At 43.2% G+C, this 21,029-nt stretch overlaps 2 protein-coding genes across 3 annotated transcripts in view; one reads left to right on the forward strand and one right to left on the reverse strand.

The window, feature by feature from the left end:
* RPIA (ribose 5-phosphate isomerase A) overlaps positions 1–21,029 on the reverse strand; it is a 162,888-nt gene that overhangs the window by 64,565 nt on the left and 77,294 nt on the right. The window lies entirely within an intron of this gene.
* Positions 1–21,029, forward strand: part of LOC115842465 (immunoglobulin kappa light chain-like) — a 58,561-nt gene that overhangs the window by 26,100 nt on the left and 11,432 nt on the right. The window contains exon 2 of the mRNA XM_060309630.2: positions 13,799–14,090. Coding sequence (XP_060165613.1) covers positions 13,799–14,090 — 292 coding nt within the window. The remainder of the gene's footprint in view (positions 1–13,798; positions 14,091–21,029) is intronic.

Here is a 21,029-nt window from a genome sequence, read left to right on the forward strand (position 1 = left end):
TGCAGAAGACTAAAGGAGATTGCTGACATCCCAGGAGGTCTTCACAAACCTCACTCCCATAATCATCACTCAGTCTTGTCCATGAGAACCCCAGAGCTACAAACTTGTCCCAAAGACCTGAAAATAGTACAGAGGACTTGATCCGAGACCCTGAGACTCCCCAGCTTACAACACACAGGAGAGAACCCGAGGGCCCCACTGTGGTCTCTGAGGGCAGCAGAACACCATCCTTCCTCTGGAGACGTGGGCTGGACAGGCTCCTGCATTGTTAGGTCAGCAACATATACCCATATGCTGTCAGTATGTGGCTTCCCATATTAACGTTTTCCTTCAGCAACAACTTAATTTTAATTGCCAGTCTTTGTCGGTAGTGGTTGTGTAAATTTGGAAATACATTCTCTGTGATGAAGCCTGGAGGACTTGGCTTTCCTGTGATATCTGATTGGCTGGTTTGGTCTTCAATCAAGGGTAAATTTGGAAACTGGTTAGAGCAGAAAGTAAAACAAGTCCCCATTTCTGTAAGAATAGACCCTTGAGTGACCACTCTGCAGGCATCTGGCAGGCTCTGAAGTGAGCTCTGTCCCAGCCTCTGGAGAGGAGCCTGTGAATGGGGCAGCCTCACTGGTACCGCCCAGTCCAGCCTAAGAGTCTTTGGGACCAGAGGCACCTCCCTCACCTCCAAGTCCTCCTGCAGCTGTAGGTGCAGTAAGCCTGCTGCCCTCAGAGGGCTCTAGAGAAGAGCTCTGGTCAGGCCATCAGACATGCAAATCAACTCCAAGGAAGCCTGTGTTTATTTAGTCCCAGGGCTCAGCCTCAATTCCAAAGCAATACTATCTCCTGCCCTTCGGTACAGAAGCAACGGATTCCAGGGACACTCCAAGATGAGCTCCCAGACCCAGCTCCTCTGTCTCCTGGTGATGGGTTTTCAGGGTAAGCATGTTTCCCACTGCAGATTCTGAGCTAGAACTTTAGCCCTTGACAAAGAGATCACGTGCTCATAGGGCTTTAGAAATTACAATGCAATATGTAGAGTTGTGTTTTTTTTGTTTCTTTTGTTTTTATTTATTTTTGGCTGTGTTGGGTCTTCGTTTCTGTGCGAGGGCTTTCTCTAGTTGCGGCGAGCGGGGACCACTCTTCATCGCGGTGCGCGGGCCTCTCACTATCTCAACCTCTCTTGTTGCGGAGCACAGGCTTCAGACGCTCAGGCTCAGTAGTTGGGGGTCACGGGCCCAGTTGCTCCGCGGCACGTGGGATCTTCCCAGACCAGGGCTCGAACCCGTGTCCCCTGCATTGGCAGGCAGATTCTCAACCACTGCGCCACCAGGGAAGCTCCCTGTAGAGTTGTTTTGACTTAACTCTTATTAGCATCCAAGGCAGAGTCCAAGGTTGACCATGAGGCAGAGGCACAAAGAACCTGGAACCTGTCCTCTTCCCCTGAGGACGATGGAGCCCTCTGTCCATGCCCCCTCCCCATGTCCACCCTCTCCTTAGAGGTGCACCAGGGACCCATTTAGACCAGAATGAATGGACTCATCCCTCAGCCCCTGAGGATGGGACTGTCCCATGTTCTGTCACCTTTCACAGCTTGCCCTTGTCCTGAGGACATAGCAATAGCCACTTCGATGTGGATTCTGAGTCTTTGAGAAAAGTAACACTTTGCGTTGCCTTGGTGGGGTGTCCTTACAGGCTGCTGGGGACAGATCACACTGACCCAGACTCCAGAGACCCTGGCAGCATCTCAAGGAAGCTTTGTCTCCATGACATGTAAGAGCAGCGTGGAGGTAGGTACCTCCATGGCCTGGTACCAACAGAAACCCAAGGAGCCTCCCAGGCTGCTCATCTTTGGAGCTTCTGCCCGGGCCTCAGGAACCCCGTCCAGGTTCCAAGGAAGTGGCTCTGGCTTTGACTTCTCCCTCGCCATCCATGGAGTCGAAGCTGAAGATGTTGGGGTGTATTACTGTCAGCAGCACATCAGCCCACCTCTCACAGTGACAGGCCCTCAAATAAAAATATCCTTTCTGGTCTAATGATGCCCACTTGGTGAAAAGACACCTGCTTCCTGCAAGAAGCCGCAATGTGAGATGTAAGATGTCCATATTTTAGATGCCCATGTTCTCAGAGTCTAAGTTTCTGTGCTGGGTGAAGCAGGGGCATGCTGAGACATTACCTCACATTTACACTGGATCTACATAGGGGAAAGGGTAGAGGAGACTGGAGCCAAGCTGTGATCCAGACAGAAGCTTTAAATTGATTTTGTTGTTATTTCCGTTATCAACTGCAGCATAAAAGAACACCCCCCAAATCACAGCTTCAAAAAGCAACAGTTTATTATTTCTCGTGATTCTGTGGGCTGGCTGGGTGCTTTCTCTGCTGCTTTGCCAGGGGTTCACCCATGCTGCTGCAGTCAGCTGAAGGTCACCCGGGCTGAAAGGCCCAAGCTGTTCTCAGCCACAAGTCTGCCTATTGGTTCTGGTTGATGAGTGGGGAGTAGCTGAAGGTCACCCGGGCTGAAAGGTCCAAGCTGTTCTCAGCCACAAGTCTGCTTATTGGTTCTGGTTGATGAGTGGGGAGTCTTGGTTTTTCCCTTAGGCACATGTTAAGGGAAGTGGAGGTTGGTGAGAGACCTGCACCTCAGGTGCAGGCTCTAAACAGTGAATTGACTATAGAGAATTTTAAATGAATAATAATGCTACTTTTTATTATCACTGTGCACAGAAAATTCTGAACAATTCTCCTCCCCGCAGGAAGGACCACTCCCACTCCCCTAGCCGTCCTTGTCATGCCACTGGATGGCCTTCTCACATGTCTGGTGGTCAGTGCCGGCTGTTTGCCCAGAGCCTCAGTTTTCCTCCATGTGACCTCTCATCCTCTAATAGGCTACATCTTCTTTCTTACATTCAAGAGGTGACATGGAAGCTGCAACACTATTTGAGACCCGCTACCCAGAACTGGCACAGGGTTCTTCGAACCACATTCTGTTTGTCAAAGTAAGACCCAAACCCAACTTGATTCAAGGCTGGATGAAACAGACTGCAGTCTTCATTGCAGAAACAGGCAGCAATGTTTTTCTGATCTACCATAACTGTCTGAGTTATACATTTAAGGACGACAAAGAAGAATGGCTGCAATATTTATCAAATGCTTATTATGTTCCAAGAACTGAGCTAAGTCTTGGCATGAGAAGGATGTTTTATTCCCATCGTCCAGTAGAAAATGCGGTGGCAGAGAGAGGTTATAAAATGTGTTCAAGGTCATCCAGAAAGTAAGGACAGATTCTACTCAGAAAAGCTGATTCACAGAAGGGAGTGAGTATTATGAGAACACAGAAGGATTCTGTGTAGGTAGCTGATTGGAAAGATTCTGTGAGAGGCAAGGACACTGGTACTAGGCAAGGCTCCACATGTAACTTGCTGAGGACAGGGTTTGGGATCTCTTAATACCTTTTTTTTTTTTTTTACATCTTTGTTGGAGTATAATTGCTTTACAACGATGTGTTAGTTTCCGCTGTGCAACAGCGAATCAGCTATATGTATACATATATCCCTATATCCCCTCCCTCTTGCGTCTCCCTCCCTCCCACCCTCCCTATCCCACCCCTCTAGGTGGTCGCAAAGCACCGAGCTGATCTCCCTGTGCTGTGCAGCAGCTTCCCACTAGCCATCCATTTTACATTTGGTAGTGTATATATGTCAATTCTACTCTCTCACTTCGTCCCAGCTTCCCCTTCCCCTCCTGTGCCCTCCAGTCTGTTCTCTACATCTGCGTCTTTATTCCTGCCCTGCCACTGGTCACCAGGTTCATCAGTACTCTTTTCTTTAGATTCCATATATAGGCATTAGCATATGGTTCTTAATACCTTTTTGTACCTTCATTGACAGTTCTGAAACTAATCAGTGTGACTAACTAAGATGACATTTGATCACTTAGAACCAGAGGGAAAATGTGATATTTTATTTTATTAAGATGATGACAAAAAAAACCCCAACAACAACAAGAAAATAACATACAAGCAATAGAGAAAACACTAGACTGAGGCCTTTTGATCAGAGATTAAGACTCTTAGTAGGGAGTAAATTGACCTTCTCTTTGCAGAAGACAGAGAAAACCAGGAAAGGAGATGTGAAACAAAGGTACAACCTTGGTTACTCAAAGGAAACCTAAGAGGAAATGATGATTCTTTTTCCCGAGTGCCAACAGGCAGAAGGAATATTCTCATTCAAAAATAAATAATTAAGAGTGATTATAGTTACAGCATACTCAACACAGTAGGCTGGGAATCCTGGAGCAAAGAGAAGTGGACAAGTAATCCCAGATCTCCGATATATCCCAAATCTGACCACCCCTGATCACCTCCACCTTCACGGCCCATCCTGGTGCAAGCTTCCACCATCTTTTACCTGGACAAGGGCCACACCCTCCCCAAAGATCAACATGTCTATTCTCAAGGCAGCAGCCAGGGCAATCTTTTAAAAGGTGAGTTAAGCTTGTCCTCTGTTCCAAATCTTGCACTAGATTCTACTTCACACAGAGGAAAAGCTCAAATCCTTACAACGCCTATCAGGTTCCCGCTGACCAGGACCCTCCCTGTTACTTCTCAGACCCCGTCTCCTATGGCTCTGTCCACTGACTCACTGAGCGTCAGCCTCACTGGCCACCTGGCTCTGCCTTGAACAAGCCACACACAGTCCTGCCCTTGGACCTCTGGTCTCACTGGTCCCTCTGACAGCAAAACTTTTCCTCCAAACACGCGTTGTGTTAACGCCTCATCTGTCAGTTCAGCCCAAAGCTTCCCTTCTCAACGATCACCCCAATCCTGCATGAATAGTACATCCTGCTCCACACTTTTGTTCAAAGCACTTCTCAACTTTACTTATTTCTTTTTTTACATTTTTGGTCACACCCTGTGGCTTGCAGGATCTTAGTTCTCCAGCCAGGGATTCCACCCTTGCCCTTGACAGTGAAAACTTGGAGTCCTAACCACTGGACTGCCAGGGAATTCCCAAGTTTATTTATCTCTTTTTGATGTTTGCCCTTTAGAGTCTGATTTTCTCTGGTAGAATTTCAGCTCCATAGGGTCAGGGACATTTGCTTCCTGGGAGCACTGACGTATCTCAGCGTTACACAAGAGTACCTGGCATATTCAAGGTGCTCAATAAACATCGTTGCATAAAGGTGGTACATTCTCATTAAGAAGAAAAATGACCACAAAGAAAGTAAAAGCATCCCCTCTGAGACAGTGTATCATTAAGGTATTGAATTTGTGCTGTGCTATTGCACTAAAGTAAGCAAGAAACACAGTAGCTAAGGAAAAGTCCATGCATCTGATACCAGGCAACCTGGTAAGTCCAGAGTAAGCTAGAGTGAGGATTTCAGAGGTGATATAAAAGCACACGAAAGGGCTTTCTTGGTGGCGCAGTGGTTGAGAGTCCGCCTGCCGATGCAGGGGACACGGGTTTGTGCCCTGGTCCGTGAAGATCCCACATGCCGCGGAGCGGCTGGGCCCGGGAGCCGTGGCCGCTGAGCCTGCGCGAGCAAAAAAAAAAAAAAAAAACAGGTTGTGAATTTAGTCCTTTCACGTACTTTTTTTTTTGCGGTATGCGGGCCTCTCACCGCCGCGGCCCCTCCCGTTGCGGAGCACAGGCTCCGGACGCGCAGGCCCAGCGGCCATGGCCCACGGGCCCAGCCGCTCCGAGGCATGTGGGATCCTCCCGGATCAGGGCATGAACCCGTGTCCCCTGCATTGGCAGGCGGACTCTCAACCACTGCGCCACCAGGGAAGCCCTATATGACATTATTAATGGAAAGACGAGATAATAAAAAGGTCAGTGGTTGCCAGAGATTGGGTGCAGTGGGGGACAAATGAATAGGCAGAACACAGAGATTTTTCAGGGCTATGAAAATACTCTGTATAATATTAAAATGATGTATAACATTTCATTATACATTTGTCCAAACCCACAGAATGTACAACACCAAGAGTGAACTCTAAGGTAAATTATGGACTTTCAATGATCTTGATGTGTCAGTGTAGGTCCATCAATTGTAAGATGTACCACTTTAGTGAGTGATGTTGATAATGGGGGCGGCTGTACATGTGTTGGGCTGGGGGCATATGCGGAATCTCCTTACCTTCCTGTCAATTATTCGACCAATATATTTTAAGCGTCATTTATGTTGGTGGTGTGGCAGTAATTTGTTCCTTTTCACTGCAGAATATCTTATATATGAATATATCAAAATTAATTTATTCATTCTTTAATTAAGGAGTTGTTTTCAGCTTTTATGAATATAGTTGTTTTTGGAATATTCTTTCAATGTCTTTTGTGGACTTATGTACTCATTTCCCTTGGGTACGTTCCTAAGAGTGGAAGTGCCAAGTCATAGGATTGGGATGGGTTTGGTAAAATTGCAAAATAGTTTTCCAAAATGGTGAACATATTAAAATCCATCAACCATGTATAAAAGTTCCAGTTGTTGCAATCTTTTCCAATATGAGGTATTGTCAAACTTTTTTTAAAAATCTGTATTGGTAAACCTGAAGAGATGTTGTATTTAAAATTTATATTTCCATGATGACCAATCATGTTGAATGACTCTTTATACATCTACCTATACATGTTTATACATATTTATGTAATATGAATCATATATAATATATAAATTATATATCATTTGAAATTCTTAATTATAAAGCACTCTATTATCTCTTTTGTTCTCTTGTGTTTGCTACATGTGTTTATGTGTGTGTTCTGTTCAATAAATTTTTGCTTACCTTTAGGGCCTAAAGATATCTTCCTATACTTTCTTCTAGAAGCATCAGTATTTTACCTCTCACATGAAGACTACACTCTAATTCATATTTTTGCCTGGTATTAGATGGGTCAGAATTTCATTCAAATTTCTCATGGGATTTACATGTCCATATCTAATAGCTCCTCACCACTTATTGTGAAACAAAAACAAACAAACAAAAAACAAACAAGCAGCTCAATATCAAAAAAAAAGAATAACCCAATCAAAAAATGGGCAGAAGATCTAAATAGACATTTCTCCAAAGAAGACATACAGATGGCCAAAAAGCACATGAAAAGATGCTCAACATCACTTATTATTAGAGAAATGCCAATCAAAACAATAGTGAGGTATCACCTCACGCTGGTCAGAATGGCCATCATCAAAAAATCTACAAACAATGGATAAGAGTGTTATCAGAGGAGGAGGAACCAAGATGGCGGAGTAGAAGGACGTGCTCTCACTCCCTCTTGTTAGAACACCAGAATCACAACTAGCTGCTGGACAATCATTGACAGGAAGACACTGGAACTCACCAAAAAAGATACCCCACATCCAAAGACAAAGGAGAAGCCACAATGAGATGGTAGGAGGGTAGCAATCACAGTAAAATCAAATCCCATAACTGCTGGGTGGGTGACTCACAGACTGGCGTACACTTATACCACAGAAGTCCACCCACTGGAGTGAAGGTCCTGAGCCCCACATCAGGCTTCCCAACCGGTGGGTCCGGCAATGGGAGGAGGAATTCCTAGAGAATCAGACTTTGAAGCTAGTGGGAATTGATTGCAGGACTTCGACAGGACTGGGGGAAGCAGAGACTCCACTCTTGGAGGACACACACAAAGTAGTGTGCACATCGAGACCCAGAGGAAGGAGCAGTGACCCCCGGGGAGACTGAACCAGACCTACCTGCTAGTGTTGGAGGGTCTCCTGCAGAGGCAGGGGGTGGCTCTGTTTCACCGTGGGGACAAGGACACTGGCAGCAGAAGTTCTGGGAAGTACTCCTTGGCGTGAGCCCTCCCAGAGTCTGTCATTAGCCCCACCAAAGAGCCCAGGTAGGCTCCAGTGTTGGGTCGCCTTGGGCCAAACAACCAACAGGGAGGGAACCCAGCCCCAACAGTCAAGTGGATTAAAGCTTTACTGAGCTGTGCCCACCAGAGCAACAGTCAGCTCTACCCACCACCAGTCCCTCTCATCAAGCCTCTTAGATAGCCTCATCAACCAGAGGGCAGACAGCAGAAGCAAGAAGAACTACAGTCCTGCAGCCTGTGGAACAAAAACCACATTCACAGAAAGACAGACAAGATGAAAAGGCAGAGAGCTATATACCAGATGAAGGAACAAGATAAAACCCCAGAAAAACAACTAAATGAAGTGGAGAAAACAATTACAGAAAAAGAATTCAGAATAATGATAGTGAAGATGATCCAGGACCTCAGAAAAAGAATGGAGGCAAAGATCGAGAAGATGCAAGAAATGTTTAACAAAGACCTAGAAGAATTAAAGAACAAACAAACAGGGAGGAACAATAAAATAACTGAAATGAAAACTACACTAGAAGGAATCAATAGCAGAATAACTGAGGCAGAAGAATGGATAAGTGACCTGGAAGACAGAATGGTGGAATTCACTGCTGTGGAACAGAATAAAGGAAAAAGAATGAAAAGAAATGAAGACAGCCTAAGAGACCTCTGGGACAACATTAAACACAACAACATTCGCATTATAGGGGTCCCAGAAGGAGGAGAGAGAGAGAGAAAGGACCCGAGAAAATATCTGAAGAGATTATAGACGAAAATTTCCCTAACATGGAAAGGAAAGAGCCACCCAAGTCCAGGAAGTGCAGCAAGTCCCATACAGGATAAACCCAAGGAGAAACACACCAAGGCACATAGTAATCAAATTGGCAAAAATTAAAGACAAAGAAAAATTATTGAAAGCAGCAAGGGAAAAACGACAAATAACACACAAGGGAACTCCCATAAGGTTAACAGCTGATTTCTCAGCACAAACTCTACAAGCCAGAAGGGAGTGGCATGATATACTGAAAGTGATGAAAGGGAAGAACCTACAACCAAGATTACTCTACCTGGCAAGGATCTCATTCAGATCCGATGGAGAAATCAAAAGCTTTACAGACAAGCAAAAGCTAAGAGAATTCAGCACCACCAAACCAGGTCTACAACAAATGCTAAAAGAACTTCTCTAAGTGGGAAACACAAGAGAAGAAAAGGACCTACAAAACAAACCCAAAACAATTACGAAAATGGTCATAGGAGCATACATATCGATAATTACCTTAAACGTGAATGGATTAAATACTCCAACCAAAAGACACAGGCTTGCTGAATGGATACAAGAACAAGACCATATATATGCTGTCTACATCCAAATGAAATATATATAGAGAATTACACAAATAACAAACAGTATCATGAACTCTCCTAGGCACAGGACATTTTGAACAACTCCATCAGAACACTTGACCTCAGAGAGCTTTCAGTCTAACGGGAGGGACAGATAATAAAGAAATAAGCTTTCTGCTGTTCCTCCTGGCCTCTCCCTCTGCGATTCCTCCCCTGAAGAAATGTCATCACACAGGGTGAATGGGGCAATGAATGTGCAGGTGCACTTATTTTATCCTCATCCTGCATCATAAGAAAGAGTCAGAGGAAAGCGGAAAAAATCAGTACAGTTTAACACTTGTGTTTCCTGGGAAAATAAAGTGAATTATAGTCTCATTAATTGTCAGATATCCAAATCATCTCCTGATTACAAACAGTGGTCTTTCAGTTCATCATGTCTCTGCAGCATGAAACTACACAAGACACAGGTCGGTGACAAAAATCAATACACTGTATACAAAAATGACCTGGGTCTAGTTTTAGAAGAGCACTTTATGTTTAATATTCATGTCTTGTAAAGGGAACCTTCCTCCATTTTACCCTTCTCCATTTTTTCTTGAAAAATGAAGTTTTCCTAGATGAAAGAGACATCCACGTATTCTTTTTGTGCCTTAGATTTATAGTGACTCCTCCTTGAAGCGCTTACATATTCCTCTTGTAATCCTTAATTCAGAGCCTCATTCCTTGGCTTGCAAATTGCCGTCTTCCCTCTGTGTCTTTACGTGCACTTCCCTATGTGTGTGGGTCTGTGTTCCAATTTCTTCTTCTTTAAGGGCACCAGACATACAGGATTAGTGGTCACCTCTCATTTTAACTTAATTACCTCTTTAATGATCCTATTTTCAAATACAGTTACATTCTGAGGTAATTACCACTGGCTATTACAACATATGAATTTGGGGGTTATGATTCAGCCCATAACGTACAGTAATATCCAGAAGCAATGTTCTGCTCTACTCACTGCATCCTATCAGGTGGTGCATGATTTCAATCTGTCCCATTACTGATGATGTTTCCTTAGAATCTTGAATGAAGGTAGTGTCTCCCAGACCTCTGCTGCATAGTTACTTTTGCCCCTTTGTACTTAATAAGAACGTATGAATAAGTTCTTTGATACTATATGAATCCCTATTCCTCATCAAGACATCAATATGAACTCATGGATTCCTATTTTCATCAATGGGCTATAATATGTTACCATCATTAATTATTTTGGTACTCAAAGTTTCCCAGATTTGGCCAGTTGGTGAACCATTGAAGTTGGCTTCTATTTCCTTCTGCCACAACCCCATCATTCTTTGAGCATTTCTTTAGTTTCTGGAACTAGATGGTCCAGGCTCATCTGGCTTTTTTCCTGTCCTAAATCCAGAGTCAGACATTTCTCCAAGAATTATTGGTTCCTTTTAGTGGAGAATGGTATTTAGACACCAAGATTTGAGCACTATGGACGCTATTGGGGACCGGGGTGTCATTGCTTCCAGCCTAGGGAAAATTTATCTATCTATCTATCTATCTATCTATCTATCTATCTATCTATCTATCATCTATCTATCTACACACACACACGTATATACACGTGCACATTCATATCTGTATCTACAAAAGCCCAAGGGTTTACACTATCTCCAATTCCAATCTACACCATAGAGTTTATTCTAATACTCTCCTTCGATTATTCATGACTCTTTCTCTAACGCTGATAATTTGACTCTAAGTATCATTATTGCGTTTAATTACTTGATCAAACTACTTGATCAAATTGATTTGAAATCAATCTCGGTCGCGGCCGTCCCTTCCACCTCCTGTGCAGACAACTCCACCTCCCTCCCCACACACACATATACCTTGCTCCAGCTCTGACAGCCCTTGCACAGCCACCACCATTTTGTGCCTCCTGCATGGGTGGGCTCCTCACCCAGTCTGGGCTCTGACTCCTGCACTGTGGGCCCCCGCCCACGTGAACATCCTTCCAACCACCCACCAGCTGGCACACCCGAACTGGGAAAATAGTGCCATCATTCCCTGCTCTAGCCCCAGCAACCCATGTTGCACTTCCAGCTCCACCCCACACAGATGCCCTTTCCATATTATGGGCTCCAAACCCCACAAGGGTCTCCCCCTTCATTTTCCTATGTGGTTGCTTCCTCATCATGCTTGGGCTCTAATGTCCTAAATGCAAACATTGAAAACTATGTTCTCTTAAGATCTGGAAAAGATTTGGTGATAGTATGGTAGAATATGCAGGTTTAGGGAACATAGTAGATGCAAGGGTATACATGAACATTTGGTCTAAGGAAGACCTTAACTTCTAGAGAAGAATAGCTTGGGTTGAGAGGGAATAGAGAGCAGTGATGTGTGCCATGCAGAGAGCATCTAGCATGTAATAGCAAATAGAGTTAGGAAGGTGGCTGACACTTCTCAGATGTAGAGAGAGAAAATTTCTGACCTTGGCTGGCCTTGATGGAAATTGTGGGACAGAACATTCATAAGTGCTTAGCTGGAGGTGAGCAGTTGGTGATGACAGATAACCAGTGCCTGGTCCTTTCTTTACAAATCATGGCCTTGCATATTTTTATTGCTCTTCTACTTCATAGCATCTCTCATTGGTACTGCTAATAATTTATCTTAGTAAGAGCATCAGAGAGTCAAAGAGAAAGCCTCTCTGGCCTCAGTATCCGTAGGTTCTAAGTTGAAGGAGGTTATAGAATTCCTTGCAGTTTCTGGTGTTGTGTCATACCTGAAAAACCCTGCCTTAGTTGGAGAGACAGCAAGAAAAGCATGTTCTGAACTCTGAAGAGAGCAAAATATCACTCTAATCATAGGACCGCAGACAACCCAGCATCATCACTAGTTCCCCAGCTCTCAGAATTTTAAGACAGGGGACGGACCAAACTCTACTTGAATGTGCTTCCAAGAATCATCAGCAAGTTTGGATTCGTAGCAAGAAAACTTCATCAAGTCACAGATTAAACAGAAAAATGAGCAAATTGCATTAACTATATAGCAATCATTTGACAAACGAATTAAAAGTGACCATACTAGGCTTCTAATCTGTCTTACTAGTAGTCTGGTCTATGTGACCTGTTGGTTTGTCTGGGTATGAAACTATTCACCCTATACGTATATAATTCTGTGAAAAGTGTGTGACATGAGCTTCTCCTTAACAAAACTGTGATCAGTGATTAAGAACCTCCTCCCCACAATACAGAAAAAATTTTACTCTTAAATGATACAACTCATATTAGTACAAATCTTAAGTACAAATTCAGATATGTCCCCATAGCTCAGTGGTATAAAGAAGATAAATAATATTAATAAATGTGAGGGCTTCCCTGGTGGGGCAGTGGTTGAGAGTCTGCCTGCCGATGCAGGGGACGTGGGTTCGTGTCCCAGTCCGGGAAGATCCCACATGCCATGGAGCGGCTGGGCCCGTGAGCCGTGGCTGCTGAGCCTGCGCGTCCGGAGCCTGTGCTCCACAACGGGAGAGGCCACAACAGTGAGAGGCCCGCGTACAGCAAAAAAAAAAAAAAAAAAAAAAGTGAAAGGGCCCTAAATTATTAAAAATCTATTTGACAAGGAATGAATAATCCATTCACTACAAAATAACCTAGTAATCTTCCAGAAGTAAATCTGACATATTACATCTTTCTCCTGCATGATAAATACAGAGTAATTAACTCTGCCTGCATGGACAGTACCACTGTCTGTCTTCATGTATATGGTATCAGTACACTGGAGGGGGAGGGAGGAGGGGAGAGCCAGGGTCCTCATCATCTGTGCAGTTGTCGTTACCCTTACAACCATGTTGCCTGGCCTAACCTGACATTACTCTTTCCTAATTCTAGCAAAGAATAAAGTGACTTCTTGGGAAGTGCCCTTGGGAAATAGCACTGTGCTGCAAATGACAGGTGTATCTGGAACATAAAGTTCCTATAAACTTCTCAATCCGTTTTGACCCAAGCATGCACCAAGGGAGACATCTAGGCATAGTGCTGGTAGAAAGAGGAAAACAGAACCAAAGGCATCTATTTTGTTCCCAGCAGGCTCATACCAAACACCATCTCTCTGAATCTAGGTGAATAATGAAGTGAGAGGACACGGGAAGGAAATTCTGTGACCAGAGGAGAAAAATTCATCCCTCAGACTAAGTCAATAGGCTTTTCTGACTTGACCACCTGGGGATGGGTTGCTCAAGTGTAGAGAAGAGGAGGCACGTGGTTGCTGCAGCTGGAAACCCAGCTCGCCCCATCCCAGCTGCTTTGCATGTTCCTCCCAGCCCGCCCTGTTGCCCAAAGCCCATATCTATGCCTGAGTCAGTGCTCTGGGGAAGATCTGCCTCAGATCTGCCTCTGAGTGGATCATGGAAGCCCTAGCTCAGCTTCTCTGCCTCCTGTTACTCTGGATCCCAGGTGAGAGGAACATGGGATGGTTGTGCATGTCAGTGAAGATTTTTGGTTCATGCAGTTGGGTCCTGCACCTTTGCTCAGCAAGCAAAAAATTAAGGCTCAGTGTAGATCGATGACCCTAGCCCTGTGGGGAAGACAGTAAGTAGGATCTAGATTACATGAGCGACTTTTTTGTTTTATTTCCGATCTCAGATACCACTGGAGAAGCCACGTTGACACAGTCTCCAGCCTCCCTGTCTTTGTCTCCGGGGGAAAGCGCCACCCTCACCTGCAGGGCCAGTCAGAGTGTTAGCAACTACCTAGCCTGGTACCAGCAGGAACCTGGGCAGGCTCCCAGGCTCCTCATGTATGATGCAACCACCAGGGCCTCTGGCATCCCAGCCCGGTTCAGTGGCAGTGGGTCGGGGACAGACTTTACTCTCACCATCAGCAGCCTGAAGCCTGAAGATGTTGCTGTTTATTACTGCTATCAGTACTATAGCGGGTATCCACAGTGATTCAACGTGAAACAAAAGCCTCCACAAACCTTTGAGGGTTTTTCATTATACCAGCTGTTTCCTTTATAAGCAGCTGCTGTGACGGCTGTGCAGTTTTAGCATCTCTACCTCTATTTGGAAATCTTAACGTTCTGAAAAGTAACCCCATGACAAGATTTGCACGCGGACTCCTGGAATTTTTCTTGGACTTAAAGGCACAGCCAGGTTTAGGCACAATTTCTCTGCCAGTGGCATTGGATCAGACGCACATGAGTGGATGCCTTTAAAGATATACCTGTCCTGGCCAGTGCAATAAGGCAACAATAACAACAACAAAAAACAGAACTGGAAAGGAAGAATTAAAACTGTCAAGATGAATGGATTGTGTGCAGAGAAAATTCAAAATAATCTATAGAAAAACTACTGAAATCAATAAAAGAAATAGCCAACCACTGGATTCAAGGTGAATATACAAAAAAACTCAAAAAAAAACCAATTTGATTTCTCTATAACTGCAACAAATTATAAAAATTAAAATTACAAAACACACCATCTACAAGAGCATCCAAAACATCATATATTTAGGAAAAAATAACAAAATACACTGTAGACTCCAGAATATTATTCAAAGAAATTGAAAAAAACCTAGTCAAAATCAAAATCTCAACGGGATTTTTTAAAAATCACACTTGCTGTGCCATTCAATAGAGATGAATAAGACCCAGATAGGTAGGTGGTAGGAGCTGTTCAAGGTCATCCACCTAGTTGAAGAGCATTACAGATCATTCTAGTAACTCCATTTTAGGACTAATTTCTTTCTCAATAATTCAAAAAAATGGATAATCTTTAAATGTTCAAAACACATCTCAGAACACAAAGCCCCAGGCTTACAAATAGCTCTTTCGGTTTCTACTACTCACATATTCTTTTTTTTTTGCGGTACGTGGGCCTCTCACTGTTGTGGCCTCTCCCGTTGCGGAGCACAGGCTCCAGACGCGCAGGCTCAGCGTCCATGGCTCACGGGCCCAGCCGCTCCGCGGCATGTGGGATCTTCCCGGACCGGGGCACGAACCTGCGTCCCCTGTATCGGCAGGCGGACTCTCAACCACTGCGCCACCAGGGAATCCCTACTCACATATTCTTGCTGTTCCTCGCCGAAGGTCTCTTCACTCTTGAAACTCTAGACTTTTTGTTAACACATTTATGGCATTATAATTCATATACAATATAGTTCACCAATTTATCTTGTCCACTATGATGGACTTTAGTATAAGAGTTGTGCAATCATCACCACAGTCAATTTTATATTTTCAAAAAGAAATCCTGTACCCATTACCAGTTACTCCCCATTTCCTCCAGCATCAAACATCCCCAAGTCCTAGGTAACCACTTACTGTCTGTGCCTACGGTGAATATTTCATATAAACAGATCGTGCTGCATGTTGTCTTTCGTGACTGGCTCACTTCATTTACCATAATGTTTGCAAGGTTTATCCATGTTGTAGCTTATTATAGTACTTTATTTCTTACTATGGCCAAATAGTATGTCATTATACGAATAGGCCATATTTTGCTTTTCCATTCAACACGTGATGGACATTCGGGTTGTTCCCACTATTTGGTGAATTCAATGCCTCTCCTATGAACATTCTTTTACAAGTTTTTGTGTGGGCATCAGGTAAACAGAATTTGATTAAGGAAAAGAAAGACACATCTTACTTTCCTTTCAAACTGACAGTAGCAATTTAATGTCTCACCCTTCATCTTTTTTGCCCTATTCTTTAGCTGTAGTTCTCAAGTTTCCACTTTCAAATGCAGCATGTAGTTTTTTCTGAAATGTAGACGGATGGTATACAAGGAAAATTATTTTAGGTTCTACCCAGTACCACCGAGTAGACATGAATTCACTTGAGTCAAAAGAAAATTTTAAAATTTTAATGTGAAAAAATCTCAGTGTAAGTAATTATGGTTTAGGGTAACTAATACGTGTGTAAATGTTGGAACAGAGAGCTGAGTAATCACGGAAGCAAGTGTGCAGTTGGAAACAGCATTACGTAGACACCTCTCTGAATCCTGTATTCAACCACGATGTGAAGTAATTATGGTCCTGAGCGTGTAACCCAAAAATGGGGGCAATGGTTGATGATGTCAGGAGTATTGCCATGGTATCTATCACCCCAGTTTACTTAGCATCAGAATGGCAGCAGATGGAATACTGAATAGTGCAGAATAATGAAAAGTCTGGGGGCAGAAAAGCAAAGCAGAGGAAGGATGATGCTATTTGCCCAGGAGTTTAGATTTTACTCACAGCCCTTTTGAGAGTAAGGAAAGCTCTGACAATATCACCATGGACAGCTCATGCATGAAGTTTCACACTCTGCCAGTTAAACACTGCCTGCCCATCCCACCACCACATACCATGTAATTTGCATACTGCTCCCATACATAAGTCCCTCAACATCTCAGAGGCCATAGAATGTGTATTGTTCAACTGGTGAGGACGCTGACGACAAGTGAACGCCAGGCCGAGGCTATGAGCTCCCAGGCTCCCCTCATCTTTCTGCTTCTCTGGATCTCTGGTAAGAGAAATAGTTCCTCTTTTTGCAGCACTTAAGTCCTCTGAATCTTGACCAAAAAATATGGCATTTGTATATGAAATTGGTTTTTTGAATTCTCAACAAACATGATGCTTTTGATTCATCTTTTCTCTTTTCCTCCCTAAACAGAGACCAGAGTAGAAACACCCATCACACAATCTCCAGCATTTGTGTCAGTGACTCCAGGAGACCATCTCACAAAAAGACAAAATAATCAGCAGTAATTTTTCTAAGGCTATAATAGTAAAGACCTGTCCAGAAGAAAGAATTTTCTGTATTTGTCATCTCCTTTCTGTTTAATTATTCCATGTAAATCTAAGTGCTACAATCTCTCTCCCCACCTCAGTCACTGCCCTACTGCTCTGGGAGGTATAAATAGGATGTGGCAGCCCTTGGGATGAAGCCTGCATGGCACTGGGCAGGAGAGACCCTGCACCCATCTAGAGAATATTTGATAAGATATGTAGTTCTCCATGTTCTTCAAGGATCTGTACATATTTTGTCATACCTCATGACATTATGTTAATGCTGTCTGCACAACAGTGGACCCCAGCAATACTAGTGTGGAGAAAAAGGAAGGAAGGAAGGAAGGGCAGGAGGGAGGAGATACTTGTTGATTTATCCATAAACATTCTAATTTTTCTAATTAAATTATATATCCAAGTAGTTTCAATGTGACATATTCCCAAATATACATATTTATCAAATTCAGTTTGAAGAGCAATCACTGAGTACTCAGTATAGAGGCACGATGGCGAATACAGAAGTATTTCAAGCTGTTCAAATACGATTATAAAAGTCCATGATGCAAGGCAGGATGTGGGAAGCATGATAAATACCACTCTACCAAAGTGATTGCCGACCTACCTGGAGAGTTTGGGTCACTCGGGTTTTATCCTCTCCTTCAATAGCCAAAGTCTCTTAGGCAGCAATGGAGAACTTCATTATGTGTAGAGCTCACCATCCGCAAAGCCTCCATTCTAGCCTGGAACTCCAGCCCGATTCAGTGGTTGTGACTGTGAGGTCAATCTTCCTTTCCTAATCAGTAGTCTTGCAACTCATTACAGGAGCTTTAAGCTGAAGATGGCCTTTGTCAGCCTGTGTCCCTCAGAGACAGCATGGGACAGAAACTCTACCCTCCACTGCCAATTAGAACTTCACACAAGTGAAAAACAAATTTCCAGTGCATTCAGTCACTGAAGCTTTGGATAGTATCTATTAGCGTAGCTATCACTGCTCTTAGTTAATACACTTATCAGGCTGAAGATTATTCCAACTGGCAGCATTTAGCGGAAATCACAAACTGGTTCTTAGAAGGCAAAGGTTTAGACCCTGACTGTGCTCCTACAACCTCAGTATCATTAAGGGGGCCTTTGTTTCCTCAGTTATAAAAGTCAATAGTTAAGGCTCTTTTCTATATTAAATGTGATGTTTGTATCCTGACTGAGTTCCAGAGCAGCTGTCACGCTGAAGAAAGAAACGTATTTTCATGCTGCACAGACTCATTTTTCATTCTGTCACTAGATTTCAGAAAATGCATTAAAATGCCTCCACTGACTTAAGGGAAACAGACGGCAACTGTGCAAACAATTTTCCGGGTTTACGAAGGTTTTGCCAAGTGCCTCAGGAAATGTGATGGAAGTACTTTAATTGGGAGGCAAGGCTCTACAAAGACCCTCCAAGATCACACTAAGCCTATATACTATTCAGTCTAACATGGTCCCAGGCTCAGCTGCAGCCCAGACCGTCGCAGTTAAGGCACCACCTTCAGAAGCAGTTTTCAGAGCTTCAGAAATTACCGAAAGTGATCACCAGAGGGCGCGCCAGAGCAAGAGAGGAGAAAACAGCAAGTACCACGTGACTGCTGAACAATCCTTGTTCGTTTCACTCATTCATTTGGGTAAACATGTACTGGACACCAAGTGTATGCCAGACACTTGTTAATCACGGAGAGTGCGGCGGGGGGTGCGATCCCTCATGAGATGCCTGTGCGATGCAAGAAATAATGAGGGATGTGAAGAATATTCTTTTTCATGGAAGTGGAAGATATGATATCCTGGGCAGAGACAAGTGTCAATGATACGTTGTACGTGGTTATTTTTGTGATCTTGGTTCTTCCCTAGGTTGATGCGTCCCGGTGTATGTGCCTTACATTTGGGTAGACTCCTCCTGGTTTCTGGTATTAATTTCGTCAGCTACTCCTTGTCTAGTACTTATCCAAATTCCCAGCCACGCCAATCACAAGATTGATTAAATATTTACCCTTTCTCCTCACTTCACTTTAAAGGGCCATGAAATTTGCGTTCAAGGAACAGAGATGAGCCTTTCTAATCTGTAAGGGTCCTAGGTTTCATTTGAGGACTGCTCCAGTCCACTTGCAGTATCACAGTCGTGCCAACTCAGAGAATAAATTGAAAAGTATTCCATATCTGTGTATCTCCTTGACATAGGAATTATCAGTTTCAAAAAAAAAAAGCTTATAAAGAAACTGTTTGAAAACTGTCTTGTATTAGGTTCTTTTGGAGGAGGTAGATCTTTGACAAACTCCTCAATTTCTTCTAAAATTAGTGTCTATCTCTTCTTGGGCGAATTATTCCATTTATTTTGGGAGATAAGGAATTGTGCCCTTCATTTAGATGTTCAAAAAAGCAAAAGCCTATCTGGGGGGAGGGGAAATTGGATGAAGGTGGTCAAAAGGTACAAACTTTCAGTTATAAGATAAATAAGTACTAGGGATGTAACGTACAACCTGATAAAGATAATTAACACTGCTGTGTGTTACATAGGAAAGCTGTTAAGAGAGTAAACCCTAAATTCTCATCGCAAGGAAAAGGATGTGTTTTCTACTTCTTTAATATTGTCTCTGTATGAGATGATGGATGTTCACTAAACTTATTGGGATCATCATTCCATGACGTATGTAAGTCAAATCATGATGCTGTATGCCTTAAACTTACACAGTGCTGTACACCAATTATATCTCAATAAAACTGGAAGAAAATATTAAAAATTTAAAAATAAAATTTTAAAAGAGCAATGGCCTGGGGGGCTTTAATCTGAATATGGGTAGAAAATGAGAAGAATAAACATTCTATCAAACCAACCCTGCCTAACCTAGAAACCCTGGACAAGTGGGTTTCTGGAAAATGAAGTAAGAGGACGAGTCAAGCATGAAGTGAGGAGGGGCAGAGAGAAGGCAATGGTACAGGAATCATGACAGCAGTCAGGGAGATCAATAATCCCATTGCCATAAGAATCTGAAACAGGAAGGGACCACACGTTTGAGAAGCTTCTGAGAATCCTTGAAAAGGTGGAGCCTTTACCAACATGTCACAGGGGGGCCCCGGGCAGTTTTATTTGAATAACAAAAAAGGGTGAATTAACTGATTAATGAATACACAAAATGTGGTATGTCCATGCAGTGGGATATTATTCATGCTACAGCAGAGATGAACCTTGAAAACATTAGGCTAAGTGAAAGAAGCCCAACACAAAAGACCACCTATTATGATTCTACTTTTATGGAACGTTCAGAATGAGAAAATACAGAGAAACAGGAAGTAGATTAGCAGTTGCCAGCAGCTGGGAAGGATGAGAATACTAAGAGGTGATAGAGAAGGAGAACGGGGTTTCTTTTTCGAGGTGATGAAAATATTCCTAGATTATGATGACGGTTGCATTTGTAGTGTGATATGGTGAATATACTAAAAAACACTGAGCTGTGTATTTTAAATGGGTCGATTGTATGGCATGTAAATTATATCTCAATAGCGAGGTTACCCCCAAGTCACTACCAAAAAAAGAAATGGAAAAAAATAATAGTGAGGATGGCCCCAGAAGGCTGGAAGAATGGGGGAAATCCAGGCAGCACGTGCTTTAATTCTTAAAAGCTTTTTGGTATGCTGTAATCTCTTTCTCATTCTCAATGTCTATATGTGTTTTTCTCTTTTTCCTTGGTCACACTGTCCAGAAATTTGTCTATTTTATTGATCATTTTCAAATAAATATCTCTTGGTTTTATTCACCAAAATAGCTTTGTTTTTTATGTGCTTCTGTTTTTATTTTTACTAATTATGTCCTTCTACCTTCTTTTGGTTCATCTTGTTCTGTGGCTAGCTCCTTGAGTTTAATGCTTAGTTTATTATGTTTGATCTCCTGGCTCTTTTTCTTTAATAAATTTATTTATTTTATTTTTGGCTGCGTCGGGTTTTCGTTGCTGTGCACGGGCTTTCTCTAGTTGCGGCGAGCTGGGGTTACTCTTCGTTGCGGTGCGCGTGCTTCTCATTGTGGTGGCTTCTCGTTGCAGTGGCTTCTCTCGTTGTAGAGCACAGGCTCTAGGCACGCGGGCTT

The sequence above is a fragment of the Globicephala melas genome, chromosome 12 (assembly GCF_963455315.2).
Source record: "Globicephala melas chromosome 12, mGloMel1.2, whole genome shotgun sequence".
Classification (NCBI taxonomy): Eukaryota; Metazoa; Chordata; class Mammalia; order Artiodactyla; family Delphinidae; genus Globicephala; species Globicephala melas.